General features: G+C 48.5%; 1 protein-coding gene across 6 annotated transcripts in view; it reads left to right on the forward strand.

Annotated features, from left to right (window-relative positions):
- SGSM1 (small G protein signaling modulator 1) overlaps positions 1-19,267 on the forward strand; it is a 119,828-nt gene that overhangs the window by 58,791 nt on the left and 41,770 nt on the right. For 5 of the 6 annotated variants that reach the window (XR_004030977.1, XM_030815984.1, XM_030815986.1 and 2 more), the window contains 6 exons: positions 2,263-2,330; positions 3,850-4,013; positions 4,190-4,322; positions 11,115-11,253; positions 13,974-14,038; positions 18,573-18,718. Coding sequence is in view for 5 of the 6 variants with exons in the window: in XM_030815984.1 (XP_030671844.1) it covers positions 2,263-2,330; positions 3,850-4,013; positions 4,190-4,322; positions 11,115-11,253; positions 13,974-14,038; positions 18,573-18,718 (715 nt within the window). In the remaining variant the exon portion in view is untranslated. Of the gene's footprint in view, positions 1-2,262; positions 2,331-3,849; positions 4,014-4,189; positions 4,323-8,946; positions 9,112-11,114; positions 11,254-13,973; positions 14,039-18,572; positions 18,719-19,267 lie in introns of all 6 variants that reach the window. The other variant, XM_030815988.1, reaches the window with a different exon arrangement.

The following is a 19,267-nucleotide window of genomic DNA, read 5'->3' on the forward strand; positions in this document are numbered from 1 at the left end:
ACCTCAGTAAAGCTGCTAAAACATGCAAATGAAAACCAGAAACAGCCCTTGCTCCTTCCTAGCTCTGTGGCCTGAGACAGTCAACTCCACTTCCTTGAGCCTCAGATTATTTATCTGTAAGATGGGAATGTAGTAAGGGAACCTCTGAATAAGCATATAGGGAGAATTTATGTAACAGAAGTGCATGGAAAACCCTTAGCTGGGAGCCCAGCACCTGGACAGGGCTCTCAGTCATGAGGGCTGTTGGTGTCATTTTCATGGATCCAAAGAGACTATGGCCACAGAGCTCCTCCTTGCTGATGGCTGGTGGTGGCTTTGTTCACCGGGCATTTCCAGTGCTCGGCATTCACTATGCACTGTGAACATTCTCTGAGCATCACAGAGAAGTGAGCAAAGCAGAACCGTTCTGCAGGTGTTCAGCACCTTTGAGGAACCAGAGGAGAGGACAGGGGGTTGCAACCCAGCGTGATGGGCACACACGCTGGGAGCCCAGAGAGGACACCCTGGCTAGACTGCGTATGGGAGGGGCTCAACAGAGGCTGCTGCCCTTGTGTTCTTGACTGGCCTTGAAGGACATTTACTTCCATGATCTCTGGTGAAGCTGATTCTGGTACAGGCCAGGGAAGGAAGGGCTTTCAAAGAGAAAAGGTCCCTGGCAGTGTGACTTGATGGTTTCTCTGAGCCTATTCCACTTTTCTCATTTCACAGCTAGGGAAACTGAGGGCCAGAAACTGAGGTAGGAACTGGCTAAGGTCTCTGGTGGAAGTGGGATTTGAACGCTACCTGACCTCGAAGCCTATGTTAGTTTGGGTCCTGCAAGAAGCAAGCACCAAGACAGGATTGGACCAGCAGAGATTTATTGGAGACACACCTGTGCAGGTTAAGGGAGGGGCAGGAGCGGACAGGGAGAGCCTTCAGACCGCCATGCGGGGAGGGAGAGGAGGAAGGAAAGAAGGTTGGGCAGAAGGAGTCTGAGACACAGCACGGCTCTAAGAACATTTGGCCAGGTCAGTTGGAAGTCTCCCGTGGACCGTTGACTGTTAGAGGAGTTCCTTGTCTCGCAGGAATGGGCGGCACTAGTACCCCGGCCTGCTAGGTCCTGGCTGGGAGCAGCCTAAAGGAAGCATGGCTTCGGTGCAAATGTGGTGATAGATCCAGGGAGTGGCCTCTGAAGTTAATCCGCTCTGCTCCCCTCGGCAAGGTCTTCTGAAGGAGATGTGAGTGGTGCATTTCCATGGCCACCACAAAGCCCAAGTTCCTGTGGCCTCCACCTCCCAGTGTGTTCTGATGAGAAAAGCTATTTGTTTCAGGACAGCAGCAAGGTTTTGAGCTGGAAATGGAAACACTTAAATAATCATAGGGACCACTTCCCAGGTATGCACTTCTTAATGTATCAGCTCTGTGGTGAGCCCTTCAAATACTTGATTCTATTTAATCCTCACAGCAACACAATGGGGTGGGTGTTATTCTAGCCCCCATTTTATAGATGAGGAAACTGAGGCTCAGAGAAACCCTCAAGTCACACTGCTGGGAACCTGTGAAGCTACTGAGTGGCTATTCTAACTCCTGCTCATGGACAAATAGTGGCCTGGAGTTAGGATGTGATTTAGTCAAGACTCCTAGATGCCAGTTAGAGAAAACCAAATTCAAGCTGACTTAAGCACTGGCCCACATGAACTGAAAACTCCAGGGGCAGTAGCTTCAGGCATGGATGGATCCAGGGACTTGAATGACAGGGACCTGCACTCTTTCCATCTCTTTGCTCTGTCTTCCTGTCTTTTGACGCCATTCTCAGGCATAGTCGCTTCTATCTTCAGACTTCTGCCCTTACCACTATGCTCCAGACAGGATGGGGCATCTCTTTCCCAGTCATTCAAATGGAAATCCAATAATTGAGTCTCAGTGGTTCTGCCAGAGTCACAAGTCAGTCCTGCACTGAACACTGTGGCTGGAACAGTGGGACAGGTTGATTGGCCAGGCCTGGGTCAGGTGGCCATTCCTGGATTCTGAGGGTGGAGAGTGGGTGGGATCGACCTCACCTCCCATATGGACTGGGGGTGGGGAGGATGGTAACCTCGGAAAATTGGGATTCTGAGACCAGAAAAAGGGGAGATAAAGTCTGGGCAGGCTGGGACACAGATGCTGGGGACCTAATGGGAAGGGTGGAGGAGCTCCTGGGTGTGGTCTGCTGGCCTCTGAGCCCCTCTGCACAGTGGGGTAGGCAGAAGTCCTGCAAGCCTGACCCTCCCCCTCCGCTTCCAGCGTCTACTGGGACTATGCCATGACCATCCGCTTGGAGGAGATTGTCTACCTGCACTGCCACCAGCAAGGTAGGGACTGGGGACAGGAAGGGGGCTGCATGTTCCTCTTGGATCCCCTGCCTGTCTCCATCCCTGCCTATTCATTAGCATCATGAGAGAATGATACGGTGGACACCCCATAATTACCTGTGCAACCTTAGGCAAGCAACCTCACCTCTCTGTGCCTCAGTTTCCCCATCTGTAACATGGGAATTATAACGGGACCCTCTCATGGGGTAGTTGTGAAGATGAAATGATGTACATTAAGGGCTCAGCATGAAATCCACCTATGGCTATGGCGTTAGCTGCTGACACTTATTAAGCAGTGATAATGTGCTAAGCACAGTTCTAAGCACTCACATGCCTGTTATTCAATCATCACAACCACCCACTGATGGGGTGACATCATTTCCATTTTGGAGGAGAGGAAGCAGCTTAGTATAAGGGCACACACCCTGGAAACTCCAGAGCCGGGACTGGACCCAGCTTTTTGTGACTCCAAAGTCAGTGCTCTGAAGATGGGGATCAATAACTGCAGTACTTCTTTAAAGCCAGAAGAAAGTACAGTCAGAAGGCCGGGCGCAGTGGCTCACGCTGGTAATCCCAGCACTTTGGGAGGCAGAGGCAGGCGGATCACGAGGTCAGGAGATCGAGACCACAGTGAAACCCCATCTCTACTAAAAATACAAAAAATTAGCCGGGCATGGTGGCAGGCGCCTGTAGTCCCAGCTACTCAGAGAGGCTGAGGCAGAATAATGACGTGAATCCAGGAGGTGGAGCTTGCAGTGAGCAGAGATGGCTCCACTGCACTCCAGCCTGGGCGACAGAACAAGACTCCGTCTTAAAAAAAAAAAAAAAGAAAGAAAGTACAGTCAGAGTAAGCAGAGGGCCATCCTGCTTTAGAAAGCAAATGGTCCGTGCCTCACCAAGGAACAAAACACAGTGATTTAAGCCTTTTACATGAGACAGACCCGGATTCAGACCCAGACTCTGCCATCGATCAGCTGTGTGACCTTGGAGAAGTTACTTAACCTCTCTGAGCTTTGGTTTTGCTATTTGTAAAATAGGCAATAACAGATAGGACTCTTAGGGATATTGTGAGTGTTTCAATAAGAGTGCCTCTAACATGCTGTGCTTGTATTCAGTAAGTACTCAATACACGCTAGCCAGAGTCAGCTACTGCCCCGAGACGGGAAGTCTGAAGGCCTCCGTACAAAAATAGGTCAGGTAGATTTGTAAAGGATTCCTGAGGAGCGTAGGGTGCTAGGGGGCGTCTTTTTCCTTTGGTGGTTAATGTCAGGGAGGTCAACTCGGTTCTTCTTGCCTTTGTCCTGTAGTCCCCAGTCAGAGGTGGATGGTGGATGAGATAAGAGAGACTCAGGGGAGGTAAAAACTGCTCCTGACCTTTGCCCAGGCCTTTCCCAGAGCCTCAGAGCAGGATCCCTGGGTCTGGCTTGGCACCCCTGGGGGATGTGTTTGCAGGAAGGGGCTGTCACCGTGCCTCATAGTGACTTCCCACTGGGTCTTCTCTGGCTGGTGGTGGCGGCAGTGGACAGCGGCGGGACAGTGGTATTGGTCAGCCAGGACGGGATCCAGAGGCCGCCCTTCCGCTTCCCCAAGGGTGGGCACCTCCTGCAGTTCCTCTCGTGCCTGGAGAATGGGCTGCTCCCACATGGGCAGTTGGACCCGCCACTGTGGTCCCAGAGGGGTAAGGTGAGTGATCATGGGGACCCAGGGAGGCTGGGGTGGAGGCTGGTCACAGAGGGTGGTTGTTTTTGCCTGTGTGCCCTTATGTGGGCCTCATGCGCTCCCCACTGATACCCTCAGACTGAGCAAGTTGTGGGGAGAGGTGTGTCCCAAGGGCCTTGTTTTGGGACATGTTTTTGCAGGGCAAAGTGTTTCCTAAACTGCGCAAGCGAAGCCCTCAGGGTTCTGCTGAGTCCACATCTTCAGACAAAGATGATGACGAGGCCACGGATTATGTGTTCAGGATCATCTACCCTGGCATGCAGTCGGAATTCGGTGAGCTGCCCTGTCCCGGGCCCCAGGGAGTCACCTGCTAACTGATCCTGAAAATGACTCCAGGTGTTTAAAACTAGAAGATGACAGGTCTGGATTCTGGGGCTAACAAGAGGATCTGGAAACAGAAAGTCGGTTTCTTGGCAGCCTCAGTTTCCCCCAGATAAGAACAATAACCACCCTCTACTTGTCTAATAAAGTTGCCACTAGGAGAGGTGGCCTGGGGTAGTAGCAATGGCATAGGCTCTGGAATCCTGGCTGAACTTGGGCAAGTCATCTCAGCCCTCTGTGCCTCAGTTTCCTCATTTGTAAAATGGGCGTGTTCATAGCACCAGTTTCATAGTCATTCTGGGGATTAAACGAGGTAAGGCGGCCGGGCATGGTGGCTCACACCCGTAATCCTGGCACTTTGGAAGGCCAAAATTTGGGAGGGAGCACTTTGGATTGCCTGAGCCCAGGAGTTTAAGAGCAGCCTGGGCAACATGGTGAAACCCTGTCTCTACAAAAAATAGAAAAATTAGCCAGGTGTGGTGGCATGCATCTGTGGTCCCAGCTATTTGGGAGGCTGAGGTGGGAGGATCACCTGAGCCTGGGGAGGTCGAGGCTGCAGTAAGCCATGATTGTGTCATTGCACTCCAGCCTGGGCAACAAAGTGAGGCCCTGTCTCCAAATAAATGCAAGTTAAAATATTTTTTAAATGAGATAAGGCATTTCACACATACAGAACACTCAAATGTTGTTGTTAATATTCTACTTCCCCTTATTAAAAAGATTCAATGAGATGATGAGATATTCATCGTAGAGCCCATGGAGTAGGGCTGCCTCAGTATCTCTTTGCCTGAGGGTTTTCTCTGGCCACAAGAATATTGGAAGCATCAGGGAACCAGTGCCTCCCTGGAGCAGCCCTCAGCTCATGGCTGATAGGAGTTAGTGTATCAATGTCCCAGCTTCCTCTCCCTTTGTGAGGCAAACTCTGACATACGTGATCTGCACAGTCTCCTAGAGCTTCCATGGGAGATTAAGCACAGTTACCTCTATTGGTAACTTGCTTGGCAACTAACCCTTTACTCCCTCCCCTTTTCTTCCTTTGTCTCAATTTGCCTCTCCCTTACTGATGTGCCTTTGGAACTTGCACTTGGATCCTTGTCTGCCCTTGAGAAAACCCCCAACTAATTCAGTTTATCTAGAATTGGACATCTGAACCTCAGCGTTACTGTCATTTGGGATGGAATAATTCTTTGTTGTAGGAGGTGGTCCTGTGCGTTGTGGGATGTTGAGCACCCACTAGATGCCAAGTAGCAAATTTACTTTGCTCTAAGTCGTGAGACAACCAGATATGTCTCTAGGCATTGCCAGGTGTCCTCTGTAGGGTGGCAAAATTGCCCCTGCTTGAGAACCATTGGTTTAGAGAAAAGAAGGCATCACTGTATTCAGCTCTGCCACTGCGGTGTGGTTAAGTGACCTGTCCTCCGCAGGCCTCACTTCCTTCTCTGTAGAATGGGGTAACAGCAGTCCTCACCAGCAGCATATTCTGAGGAATCAGCAAGATCATTCCTAAAACACCTGGTGACCTGACATGGGGCCTGACGCTTGGCAGATGCTCAGTAAGCAGTAGTAGGTATCGTGTCTTGAGTGCCACTGTGTGCCAGGCCCACTTCTGTCTGCTGTCCCACTGTCCCTATCTTAATTCATTCCATCCTCACCATAGCCCTCCCAGGTTGTCATCACCATCCCCCATTTTGCAAGGGGAAAACTGATGCACAGAAGGGTTAAGCAACTAGTCCAGGATCACACAGCTAATTCTTGTCATGGCTGGGATTTGAACACAGGAGGTCTGGCTCCAGAGCCTGTGCCTGTAACCACCACTCCATGCACAGGACTGGCAGGGAGAGGGCATTGTGGTTTCATTGCCTGCATTCTCAGGGTCAACTTCAACCCACATGGAAATGGTAACCACATCCTCGGTTGATTTTCTGGGGCTTGAGCCCCACAGGCTTAACAAAAACAGTCATCTTACGGTTTCCATTGTGAGAGGTTTCCATCTGTGAGAGGTATGAAGTTCCTTCTGAAAGAGTGCCTAAATCAGAAGTCAACAAACCCCTTTTCATGGGCCAAATTCAGCCCACTCACCTGTTTTTGTAAATAAAGTTTTATTGGAACACAGCCACATCCATTCATTTATATATCATCTATGGCTGTTTTCATACCACAGCAGCAGAAGTGAATCGTTGTGACAGAGATCATATGGCCCACAAAGTTGAAAGTATTTACTCTCAGGCTCTTAACAGAAGAAATTTGCAGATATATGCCTTAAATATACAGGATTTCACCCTGTGGGAGGGGAGATGTGACCACAGATGTTTCTAAGCTGCCTCTCAGTGTCTCATCAGCCCTGTCTCCGCTGGGTTCTTTGCCTGCCCCTTGTGCTCTGGGGAGGCAAGGACAAGTTCCAAAATATGTAGACAGGTTCACATCAGATAAGGGCATTTTCAGACCCCTCTGCTTCTGAGATTGTCTCTGTACTGTCTAGCAGGGTAGCCATGGGCTACATGTGGCTAACCCTTGGGCTCCTGAAACGTCTCCAGGGCAAATGGGGATGTGCTGGAAGTGTAAAACACACACTGGATGTTGAGACTTTGTTACAAAAAAAAAGCCACTGCACTCCAGCCTGGGTGACAGAGCGAGACTCCGTCTCAAAAAAAAAAAAAAAAGTCTCAATAATTTTATATTGATTAGATGTTAAAGTAGTAACATTTTGGATAGATTAGGTTAGACAAAATATATTGTTGGAATTGATTTCACCTGTTCTTTTAACCTTTTAATGTGGCTACTAAAATTTTTAAATTATGCCAGGCCCAGTGGCTCACGCCTGTAATCCCAGCACTTTGGGGAGCCGAGGCAGGCAGATGACGAGGTCAGGAAATCGAGACCATCCTGGCTAACACGGTGAAACCCCATCTCTACTAAAAATACAAAAAACTAGCCGGGCGTGGTGGCATGTGCCTGTAGTCCCAGCTACTTGGGAGGCTGAGGCAGGAGAATTGCTTGAACCCGGGAGGCGGAGGCTGTGGTGAGCTGAGATTGTGCCATTGCACTCCAGTGTGGGCAACGGAGCAAGACTCCATCTAAAAAAAAAAAAAAAGAAATTTTTAAAAAATTACATATGTGGCTCAATTGTAATTTTTTTTTTGAGGCAGGGTCTCGCTCTGTTGCCCAGGCTGGAGTGCAGTGGTGCGATCATGGCTCACTGCAGCCTCAACCTCCTGGGCTCAATTGATCCTTCCACCTCAGCCTCCTGGGTAGCTGGAATCACAGGCACAAGCCACCATACCTGGCTACTTTTTTTTTGGATTTTTTGTAGAGATGGGGTTTTGCCATGTTGCCCAGGCTGGACTTGGATCTCCTGGGCTCAAGCAATTCATCCGCCTCGGGCTCCCAAAGTCCCTGGATTGCAGGCATGAGCCACCTCCCAGCCTCTTGATTGTGTTTCTATTGGATAGTGCTGGTCTAGCGTGGCTTTTCTCAGCCTCGGCACTGTTGACATTTAGGGCTGAATAATTCCTTGTGTGGAGGTTGCCTTGTGTATTCTGTGATGTTGAGCAGCATCCTTGGCCTCCAGCTACTAGATGACAGTAGCACCTAATTAATCCCCAAGGTGTGAAAACCCAAAGTGTCTCCAAACATCGACAGGATTGCCCTGTTTTGCGAACAGATGGTGTGGAGAGACAAGTGCCTATGAGAAACAGCTGAGGGAGAAAGAGTCAGATCAGAGTCAAGTCCTCAGGCCAGGCACAGTGGCTCATGCCTGTAATCCCAGCACTTTGGGAGGCTGAGGCTGGAGGATGGCTTGAGCCCAGGAATTCGAGATCAGCCTGGGCAACATGGCAAAACCCCATCTCTATAAAAAATTTTAAAACATTAGCTGGCCTTGCTGGCGCGTGCCTGTATTCCCAGCCACTCAGGAGACTGAGGATGGAGGATCACTTGAGCCTGGGAGGTCAGGGCTGCAGTGAGCCACGTTTGTGCCACTGTACATCAGCCTGGATGACAAAACAAGACCCTGCCTCAGAAAAAAAAGTCAAATCCCCTGGGTTGGGATCTTGGCTCCTCTCCTCATTAGCTGGGTGGTCTTGGGCATGTTGCTTAAACTCTCCATGCCTTAGTTTTCTAATCTGTAAAAGGGGTTAATGACAGTACTGTACTCAGTAGGGACGGCCGTTGTTAGTGGAAAGAGGAGAGGGACTTCAGTCAAAAGACTAGATAAGTCTGTTACTGCCTGGCAGGGCTTTGGGTGATTAAGTCATGCCATCATTCTGAGCCTCAGTTTCTTCTTCTGCAAAATAAAAGAGGGAGGATGCATCCTTCACAGGGTCGCGAAGGACAATAACTGGTTTCTTTAGGTTTGCTCAAGTCGCAAACTGACACTTAGCCTGACACTCAGCACATAGTAGGCACTTTATAAAAATCAGCATTCTTTCTTCTAATTGAACACAGTGTATGTGGGAGCTGTGTGGAGCCGGGCAGGGGGAGGGTTGGAGCTCCCAGAAACTGGCTCTTCCAGATGTCTCAGGGTCCTGCCCACCTCAGAACCCCCACCTCACTGGTTCTTTTTGTTTTGTGTCTCAAGTTGCCCCCGACCTCTTGGGCAGCACTTCTTCCATCTCTGTGGGCCCTTCCTGGATGATGGTTCCTGCAGGCCGGTCCATGCTGGTGGTGGCCAGAGGGAGTCAGTGGGAGCAAGCCAGATGGGACACTACTCTCCCCATGCCAAGTCTGAAGGAGCAGCCCCCCAGTAATGTCTGGGATCTCCCCTTCCCCAGGGGCTGGGTGCCAGCCACCTCTGCCATGTTGTCATTTGAGTCCTGGTCCCAAGGGAGATGGAGGCAGGAAGGGAGATGGAGGCAGAGAGATTGATGCCCTCCTGCTGTCCAGCCTCTACCCTATGGAAGGCAGCTTGCAGTGCTGTAGGTTCAGTAGCGAAAGGATCAATTGGTGATGTCTGCATGGATGTGAGTGTGAGAGGCTGAGATGGAGGAAGACATGGTTGCCATGCTTGGGCTAAACTGGTCAGTGCATCCCTGAGATTGGCTAAGAACTGGGGCTTTTTTTCTAGAACATTTTACAGGGGCCTACTGGTCTTGGCTAGCTCATGGGTGAGTCTACATGGGGAAGAATAGTGTAACAAGCCACATTTGGGGGCTGCAAGAACTACATCGTATAGGCAGCTTCCTCTTCTGTCAGTAGGTACGGGCTGACCTTGTCAGCTACGGAGCTCTGATGGCAAGAGGACCAGTTCCACAACTCTCCCTTACCTTGGGGCCCAAGGGAAGAGTCAGGGTATTACCAGTTGTCCTGTGGGGACCATGACATATGGGAAAACAGTGTGCAACTCTCTTCACTTCCTACAGCAGGGATTAGAAAACTAAGATTCATGGGCTAAATTCAGCCCCATTCTGTACCAGCCTATGAGCTAAGAATGTTTTTTCAATTTTTAAATGATCCAAAAAAGCCAAAAGGAGAGTAATATTTTGTGACATGAAAATGATATGACATTCACATTTCAGTATTTATAAATAAAGTTTTATTTATTTTATTAGAACATGTGCATGCTTCCTTTTTTACATTTTGTTTATGGTTACTTTTGCACTACAACAACAGAGTCAAGTGCTTATGACAGAGACCAAATGGCTTACAAACGCTAACATATTTACTAGCGGTCCCTTTACAGCAAAACTTTATGGATCCCTGTTTTAAAGAAAATAAAAGAATGGCGTGAACCCGGGAGGCAGAGCTTGCGGTGAGCCGAGACCGCACCACTGCACTCCAGCCTGGGCAACAGAGTGAGACTCTGTCTCAAAAAAAAAAAAAAAAAGAAAAGAAAAAAGAAAAAAAGAAAAAGAAAATAAAGCTTTTGTACCAGTCTAGGACTACCAAGAGGCCAGGAAGTTGACTATAGAAATGGTAATGCATATGTCCCCAGTATGTTTGTTATGTGGTTTTGTAGACTCTGCAGTTTTTATGAAGCTGAGAAAGAAAAATAAATAAAGGAAGCTGTGAGTGCTGTATCCTGAGAGTGGCTGGTCAGGAATCACCAGTGTCCAAAAGTTCGGAAATCAGAGTTGTCGAATGTACCTGCTGTATCAAAATTGCTTTAGAAATACAGATTTGAGAGCTCTGTCTCCAGGATTTAGTTGAGTAGGCCAGGAGTGTGGGGCAGGCATATTGCTTTTTAACAAGCTTCCCACATGATTTTAGGGAGTCTCTAATATGTTTGAGACCCACTTGCTGGAGCAGCTTTAGCCTCAGGACGATGGACAGCGCAGGTGCCTTCTTCATCAGCAGGGGCTTCACTGGGTCTCTGGCACTTGGGTGCCCTGCCTCATCTATTGAGTCAGGCTCCCTTCCATCTCACCGGTGAGGCCTGTCTCTTCTCCAGAATCACCCAGCAGGCTCCCCTTCCCTCCTGCAGCATCCTGTGAGCATGACTAAGTGACAACATGGCGAGGCTTGGCCTCCTGCTCTGGGATTGGGCCTGTTTTCTTAGCTCTTGGCTCTCTGTGTCCTCTTCTCTCTTTGGCTGCCATCAGCTCTGCCCCAGATTTTGGTGGTGGCTTTCATTGGATCAGGCAGACTTAAGGATGATGAGGGCTGCTGTTTCCTACTGTCACCTTCAGGGTCTTTTCCTATCTCTGTGCTGGCTGGGGTGGGTGAGCTGCTTGCTCTGGGGTGAGATTTCTGTGACCCACATAGGCTTAACCAGGGTGATTCTTCTGCCCCTCCTTCTATCCACCACAGTGCCCCAGGATCTGATGGATGTCTCCGTAAGCAATCTCCCATCCCTGTGGCAACCCAGTCCCCGGAAGTCCTCCTGTTCATCCTGTTCACAGAGTGGCTTGGCTGATGGTAGCTCGACCAATGGCTGCAACCATGAGAGGTATGAGGGGCTTGAGCTGCAGACGGAGGGAGCTGAAGGATGTACCAGAGATCTGTAGTTGCCCATATCTTACCCTGCACTGAATTCAGAGTGAGCATAACCTGTGGACTCAGGCAGATATAGGTTAAATCCTGGCCATGAAATCCTAGCTGTTAGAGGTTACATGTAATAGTCAGGATAAACAAGGTTATGCTGCAGTAACAAACAGTCCTAAAACCTCAGTGGCTTTTTTTACAACAAAAGTTTATTTATCATGCGTGCTGTGTTTCTATCATGGGTCAGCTGGTGGCTGTTTTTTCCACACTAAAGGGCCTGGGTGATGGAGCAGCTACCATCTTGAATGTTGCCAGTTACAATGACAGGGAAAGGTAGCTCTGCAGAGGTTGGAACCCACGATAAAAAGGCTCTGCCCAAAAGTAGCACATGTCATATCCACTCACAGCCCATTTGCCCCATCCACAAGGGGACAGCAAGTGCAGCCCTACCATACACCTAGAAGGCAAAATAATCCCAGAAATATTATTTAACGACAACCACATCTCAGTTTGCGCCTCCACACAGTGGAAATTCCAGTTCTTACTTTATATGGCTGTGGTAAAGACCAGTTCAGGTAATGGTTTAAAGTGGCCAGAATGTGGCACCTGCACATGGTACTATTCAGTAAATGACACTTACTGTTTTATTGTATAAAGTTATATCTCAGGCTCATTTCCTGTTTGCCCATAGATCCTTTGTCTCTTTGAAATTGTTCAGCCAATTCATGAGACTGGTTTTGTTTTCCCCTGGTCCAACCTGGCCTGGCCTGAGAGAATAGAACCCTTTTGTCCTTGCGGGTCTTCTGTCCTAGTGGGTGGTCCAGTCATCAGCCATAGGATATAAGGGGTGGGGGCCGGCATCAAATTTTTGAAGTCATCCAATCCCCTGGTTCCTCAAGGTGTGGTCCGTGAACAAGCATCAGCACCTGGGCAAATTCTGAGTCTCTCATCGTAAACTTCCTGAATCAGAACCTGTATTTAACATGGCTTCAAGACCATGTGTATACTTTAAAGTTTGAGAAGTGCTAATATTACTGGAGATTCTTTTTTTTTTTTGAGACTGAGTCTCTTTCTGTCGCCCAGGCTGGAGTGCAATGGCATGATCTCGGCTCACTTCAACCTCTGCCTCTTGGGTTTAAGCAATTCTCTTGCCTCAGCCTCCTGAGTATCTGGGACTACAGTCATGTGCCACGATTCCTGGCTAGTTTTTGTGTTTTTAGTAGAGATGGGGTTTCACTATGTTGGCCAGGCTGCTCTCGAACTCCTGACCTCAAGTGATCCGCCCGCCTTGGCCTCCCAAAGTGCTGGGATTACAGGCATGAGCCACTGTGCCCCGCCTGGAGATTATCTTATCGTGAATCACCGGGGCTAGTTTGCAAAACATATCAGTTCCTGGACTACTTCCTAGAGGTCCTGACTGAGTAGGTATGTGCGGGACCCAGGAATCCACATGTTGGAGAAACTCCAAGTAACTCTTGGGCTGATGGTCCATGGACCAGTGAGTAAGGCTGCTATAACCCATTGCCCCCTCTCCTGTTGTAGCATCTGCTTACACACCTGGAGTGATGGAGAGCTCACTACCTTGCAGAAAGTGAAGTCTACAGTGGGAAAGCTGTTGATGCGATCCTATTCTCATGTAATCTGAGCAAGTCTGAGTCTCATCAACCTGAGGGCACAAAGGGCAACTCTTTACTGTTTAATGTTCCTAACTGCCTCCATTTGCCTAAGTGCAGGACTTCAGCTATGCTCCTTCTGCCCTGCCCCAGTCTACCTGTTTTTCTGGATGTCTACTGGGATGTCCTGAGAACAAATATGCAGATATTCTTCCATTCTATCCTCTATGAGAGTGTACAACACTCCCTTCAGCAGTCCTGGATTTCTCCAACAATGCTAGAATCTAACTCCTTTCACCTCTTTCAGCCAAAAACGTTCCCAAAAATTCCCATGCAAGGAGAAGCTTTGAGGCATCACCTATTTAGCAATCAGCCAGACTCTGAATCCCACTTTGGCTCAGCTTGGTTCAGCTGGATCACTTTACAAATCAGAATTCTTTCTGCAAGTGATAGAAACCCACTTCAAACTGGTTCAAATAAAAAAGGAAATTTGTTGGCACAACTGAGAAGCTCAGAGGCACAGTGGCTTCAGGCATGGCTGGATACAGATGATCGAAATAGGAATCTCTGTTTCTTCAGCTCTTGGCTCTACTTGCCTCTATGATGGTTCCGTCCTCAGACAGGCGCTTCCCATGCAGTGGCAAAGATGGCTCCCAGCAGCCACTGCCCTATATCCCACTGGCTTAGAAACCTGTTCAGAAAAGTGTCTATTACCTAGTAATTCCAACAGAAGTCCCAGGGCTAATTCTCATTGGCTCAGGTTGGGTCACATGACCATCTCTGCCCCAATCACTATGACTCCAACCTGAGTCCTGTAGTGGGCAGAGTCATCCCCATACAAACCACACAGACAGAGAGTTGTGGAGAGTGTGATTTCTCAGGGGAAAATCGGGGCTGGTAGCAGAAGAGGCAATGATGCTGTACAGGTAGAGGTAATAGCAGCCCTCCCTACAGTCTCCCTGACTGGCTGATTTTAATCTGCCCTCTAGAGATAACACATGGTTATCCTCTCCAGAAAATCTGGGCTGTGTTTGGATCTCTTCTAAGCATCTCCCTCTTTCTCCACCTGCAGGGCTCCTCTGAAACTTCTCTGTGACAATATGAAGTACCAGATCCTCTCTAGAGCCTTCTATGGATGTACGTATAGGGCTTCATTGCCATTGTGTCTCCGTGGAGCAGCTATTGGTGCCTGCTGTATGCCAGCATATCAAGAGATATTGGCTCTGGAGTTTGAACCTCTCCTCCTCTATTCCCTAGATGTCTGGTTTCAGTGACATTACATGAACTTCTCTGAGCCTATCTTGTCTACTGGCGGGATAGATTTTACCCCTGGGTCCTGAGAGAGGACAGTGGACAGTGGGGTCCCCTGGGGACAGAGGTTTGGTTTAATCACCACTGCATCCCCAGGTGCTACAGTGGAGGATTTGTTTTCAGGATTGAATGAGGATCACGTAGAAAGCCCCAGCACCTAGTATTGCATGCTGTAGGTGCTCAGTAAATGTCAGTTTCCTTCTCTCGTGGGCAGAAGCAGCAGAAAGAGTACGGTGACCTTATCCCTCCCCCAAAACTTAAATATTAAATTCATAATACTTGTATTCTGATTATTCCCATTTAACAGATGAAGACACTAAGGCACAGAGAGGCAAGATGACTTGCCTAAGGTCACACAGCTAACAAGCAGCAGAGCTGAGACTCAGACCCTGGCCTGTCTGACTACAAAAGCTTTGTGTTTTCCTCTCTGCCCTCTTTTTTTTTTTTTTTTTTTTTTTTTGAGACAGAGTCTCGCTCTGTCACCCAGGCTGGAGTGCAGTGGCTTGACCTTGGCTCACTGCAACCTCCACCTCCTGGGTTCACGCCATTCTCCTGCCTTAGCCTCCTGAGTAGCTGGGATTACAGGCACCCGCCACCATACCCAGCTAATTTTTCTGTTTTTAGTAGAGACGGGGTTTCACCATGTTGGCCAGGCTGGTCTTGAACTCCTGACCTCAGGTGATCCACCCACCTCAGCCTCTCAAAGTGCTGGGATTACAGGCATGAGCCACCATGTCTGTCTCTACCATCTTGATTTTTCAGTTTTATTTCCCCAGCCTCACAGCCTAGATAGGGAAGATAAAACGTGTGTGTATTTTCAGGGATTCTAGAAACATCTTAATACAACCTGCATGGGCCTGTGAAACAGCAGTGGAGCTCACACCCTGAGTGCCTGGAGAGGCAGGGAGAGTGTGACTTCACTAGGACAGGGGTTTTATCTGTTCTGTTGCCACCCATCTGCAGTGCCTAATGCAGGACCTGGCATGAAGCAGGCATTGGGCAAGTATTTATTGGACCCAAATGGCAGCAGGAAGGGGTGGGGGGTCGAGATGGGTTTGGAGCAATGTCTTTGGACAATGTGGCTCATCCCTAACGGTGACTGAGAACCTGAGTTCTGGAGTGAGGTGGCCTGGTTTCAGATCCCAGTGATGCGACTTGGGCAAGTGACATAACCAGTTTGTACCTCAGTTTACCCCATCTATAAGATGGAAATAATGGGCAGGCACAGTGGCTCACACCTGTAATCCCAGCACTTTGGGAGGCTGCGGTGGGTGGATTGCCTGAGGTCAGGAGTTCAAGACCAGCCTGGTCAACATGGTGAAACCCCGTCTCTACTAAAAATACAAAAAAAATTGGCCAGGCATGGTGGCACACGCCTGTAGTCTCAGCTACTTGGGAGGCTGAGGCAGGAGAATCGCTTCAGCCCGGGAGGCAGAGGTTGCAGTGAGCCAAGGTCGTGCCATTGCACTCCAGCCTGGGTGACAAAGCAAGACTCCGTCTCAAAAAAAAAAAAAAAAATGGAGATAATAATAGTAACTAATTCCTAGGGTTGTGGGGAGAATGGGATGAGTTAAGTTATGCAACTCTGGGCTGGATGTGGTGGCTCACGCCTATAATCCCAGCACTTTGGGAGGCCGAGGCGGGCGGATCACGAGGTCAGGAGATTGAAACCGTCCTGGCTAACACGGTGAAACCCCGTCTCTACTAAAAATACAAAAAATTAGTCGAGCATGGTGGTGGGTGCCTGTAGTCCCAGCTACTCGGGAGGCTGAGGCAGGAGAATGGGGTGAACCTGGGAGGCGGAGCTTGCAGTGAGCTGAGATCATGCCACTGCACTCCAGCCTGGGTGACAGAGCAAGACTCCATCTCAAAAAAAAAAAAAAAGTTATGCAACTTAAGGAACAGTTCCTTGCCATGCAGCGTGTGTTGTGTGTTAGCTGTTATATCATTGTCATCATCATCATCATTCTCCTCCTTGTCATCATCACTGTGATTGTCTCTTTTGTTAAAGTTTAGTGTGCAGTCTCCAGAAGGTCCAGGGTTCTCTCTGAGATTGAGGATGAAATAGTCTTGGAGAGCCAGAAGGAAAGGGCACAGCCAGAGCAAACAGCACAGGCTGCCATTTGCTGAGGCACTTTACCTAACACCCTCTAGGTGCCAGTGTGGGCCAGATAAGGGGTGGCATGTTGGTGGGCATGCTTTAAGAAGGCAGGGCCATCTTTGAGGGCAAACTTGATGCCCTTTCAGCATTTCCCTGGTTACTGACTTAGGGGGACCTTTTTTAATCCAGCATCAATTTTTGTATTTTTTTAACTTAAATTTAAAATTTCTACTTTTATTTTAGTTTTTTGAGACAGGGTCTCTCTTTGTCACCCCGGCTAGACACAATTATGGTTCACTGCAGCCTCTACATCCCTGGTTTAAGCGATCCTCCCACCTCAGCCTCCTGAGTAGCTGGAACTACAGGCGTGAGTAGCTGGAACTACAGGCAGGTGCCAGTATGCCTGGCTAATTTATTGTATTTTTTTGTAGAGATGTGGTCTCACTATGTTGCCTATGCTGGTCTTGAACTCCTGGGCTCTGCCCACCTAGGTTTCCCAAAGTGCAGGGACTACAGGCTTGAGCCACTGTGCCCCGCCCTGTTTTTTATTTATTTTTTGATAGATACATTGTGGTTGTATATATTTTAGGGGTACATAGGATATTTTGATAGATGTATCCATTGTGTATTGATCAAGTCCAGGTAATTGTGAAATTCATCACTTCAAACATTTATCTTCATTTGGGGAACATTACGGTTCTTCTATAATAGCTATTTTGAAATATACAATAAATTATTAACTATAATTTCCCTACTATACCATCCAATACAAGAACATATTCCATCTAACTGTATTTTTGTACCAGTAACCAACGTCTCTGCATCCTTCTACCTCCTTCCCTTCCTAGCCCCTGGTAACTACCAGTCCACTCTCTACCTCCATGAAAACTACTTTTTTAGATGCCATTATAAGTAAGAATATATGATATTTGTCTTTCTGTGCCTCGCGTTTTTTTGCTTAACGTAACCTCCAGCTCCATCCATGCTGCTGCGCATGACAGGATTTCATTCTTTTTATGGCTGAATAATATTCCATCACATTTGTATACCACGGTTTCTTTTTTCTTTCTTTCTTTCTTTTTTTTGAGACAGAGTCTTGCTCTGTCGCCCAGACTGGAGTGCAGTGGCGCGATCTCTGCTCACTGCAAGCTCCGCCTCCTGGGTTCACGCCATTCTCCTGCCTCAGCCTCCCGAGTAGCTGGGACTACAGGCGCCTGCCACCACGCCTGGCTAATTTTTTATTTTATTTTATTTTATTTTATTTTATTTTATTTTATTTTTTTATTTTTTTTTTTTTTTTTAGTGGAGACGGGGTCTCACCATGTTAGCCAGGATGTTCTCAATCTCCTGACCTCATGATCCCCCCGCCTCGGCCTCCCAAAGTGTTGGGATTACAGGCGTGAGCCACCGTGCCCGGCTGCCACGGTTTCTTTATCCATTCATTCACTGATGGACACTTAGGTTGATTCTGTATGTTGGCTCTTGTGAATGGTGCTGCAGTAAACATGGGGGTGCAGATATATCTTTGATTTCCTTTCTTTTGGATAAATATTCAGCTGCAGTTTGAATAGGAGTTGTCCACATTTCACATTCTCTTTCTTGCTGTATGGATTAGAGGCAGACAGAGGCACAAGAGTCACTGGCCACCTTCCTTTCTCCCCTCTTTTCTGCCTCTAGGCTATGAATTAAATGCTTTGGCTTAGAGCAGAGAAGGGTGCCATCACCCTGACTGAGGTTGAGAAAGGTGATAAGACTTCCCTAGGGTTATAGAGCTATTTAGCAGTCCAGCCAGCAAGTGCATCAAGCTCTGTTTTCCTTGTCTGGAAAATGGGAAGTTGACAAGAATTCACTGAGTCATGGCATTTAGTAAGATCAGGAGTGGGCCAGGTGCAGTGGTTTGTGCTTGTAATCCCAGCACTTTGGGAGGCCAAAGCAGGAGGATCACTTAAGTCCAGGAGTTCGAGGCCAGCCTGGGCAAGATGGTGAAACCTCCTCTCTACAAAAAATAAAAAATTAGCCAGATGTGCTGGCACGTGCCCCTGGTCCCAGCTACTCGGGAGGCTGTGGTGAGAGGATCACATCAGCCTGGGAGGTTGAGGCTGCAGTGAGCCATGGTAATAATAAATAATAGAGCAAGACCCTGTCTCAAAACAAAAATTTAAAAAAATTTGGAGTGGGACAGCACTTGGGAAGCCCCATGAGACAAGGTGAGGGGCTTCAGGTGGTAGATGATGACACTTTGCCTCCCTCCCTCAACAGGGCTGGCCTACTGCAGACATCTGTCCACCGTGAGGACCCACCTGTCAGCCCTGGTCAATCACATGATCGTGTCTCCGGACTTGCCCTGCGATGCTGGACAGGGGCTGACAGCCGGGATCTGGGAGCAGTACCTTCAGGACAGCACAGTAAGGCTTAGCCGGGATTGGTCTGCAGTGATGCAGAGGCTGCAGGGGGGTCATCTTATTATCTGAGAAATAAGCCCACCTGCTTGTGGGGACTTGAGCTGACATGCTTGGATTCTGCATATGCAAATTGGAGTTCCCCTTCTCCTTGAGAGTTCCAAGACCTACAGCTCTCTTCTGCCCATCAGTGTGGAGATTGAATGGGAGGTGAAACATAACGCTCACCTGGAAGGAGTAAAGAACAAATCAGTCTGTAAGCATTTATTATTAAGCATCAGCTGGGACGGGCACGGTGGCTCACGCCTGTAATCCCAGCACTTTGGGAGGCTGAGGAGGGTGGATCACTTGAGGTCAGGAATTCGAGACCAGCCTGGCCAATGTGGTGAAACCCCATCTCTACTAAAAATACAAAAATTGGCTTGCCATTGTGGTTGAGTACACCTAAGACTAAAGTGAAATAGGCTTTTAATATTGGAATGTGAATAGGTGAGGGGGAAGAGGCCCCAGGGCCCTTCAGGGCAGCCTTCCAACACCATCACTTCCCACAGCGCA

Source organism: Nomascus leucogenys, chromosome 7b, assembly GCF_006542625.1.
Source record: "Nomascus leucogenys isolate Asia chromosome 7b, Asia_NLE_v1, whole genome shotgun sequence".
In the NCBI taxonomy this organism is placed as follows: domain Eukaryota; kingdom Metazoa; phylum Chordata; class Mammalia; order Primates; family Hylobatidae; genus Nomascus; species Nomascus leucogenys.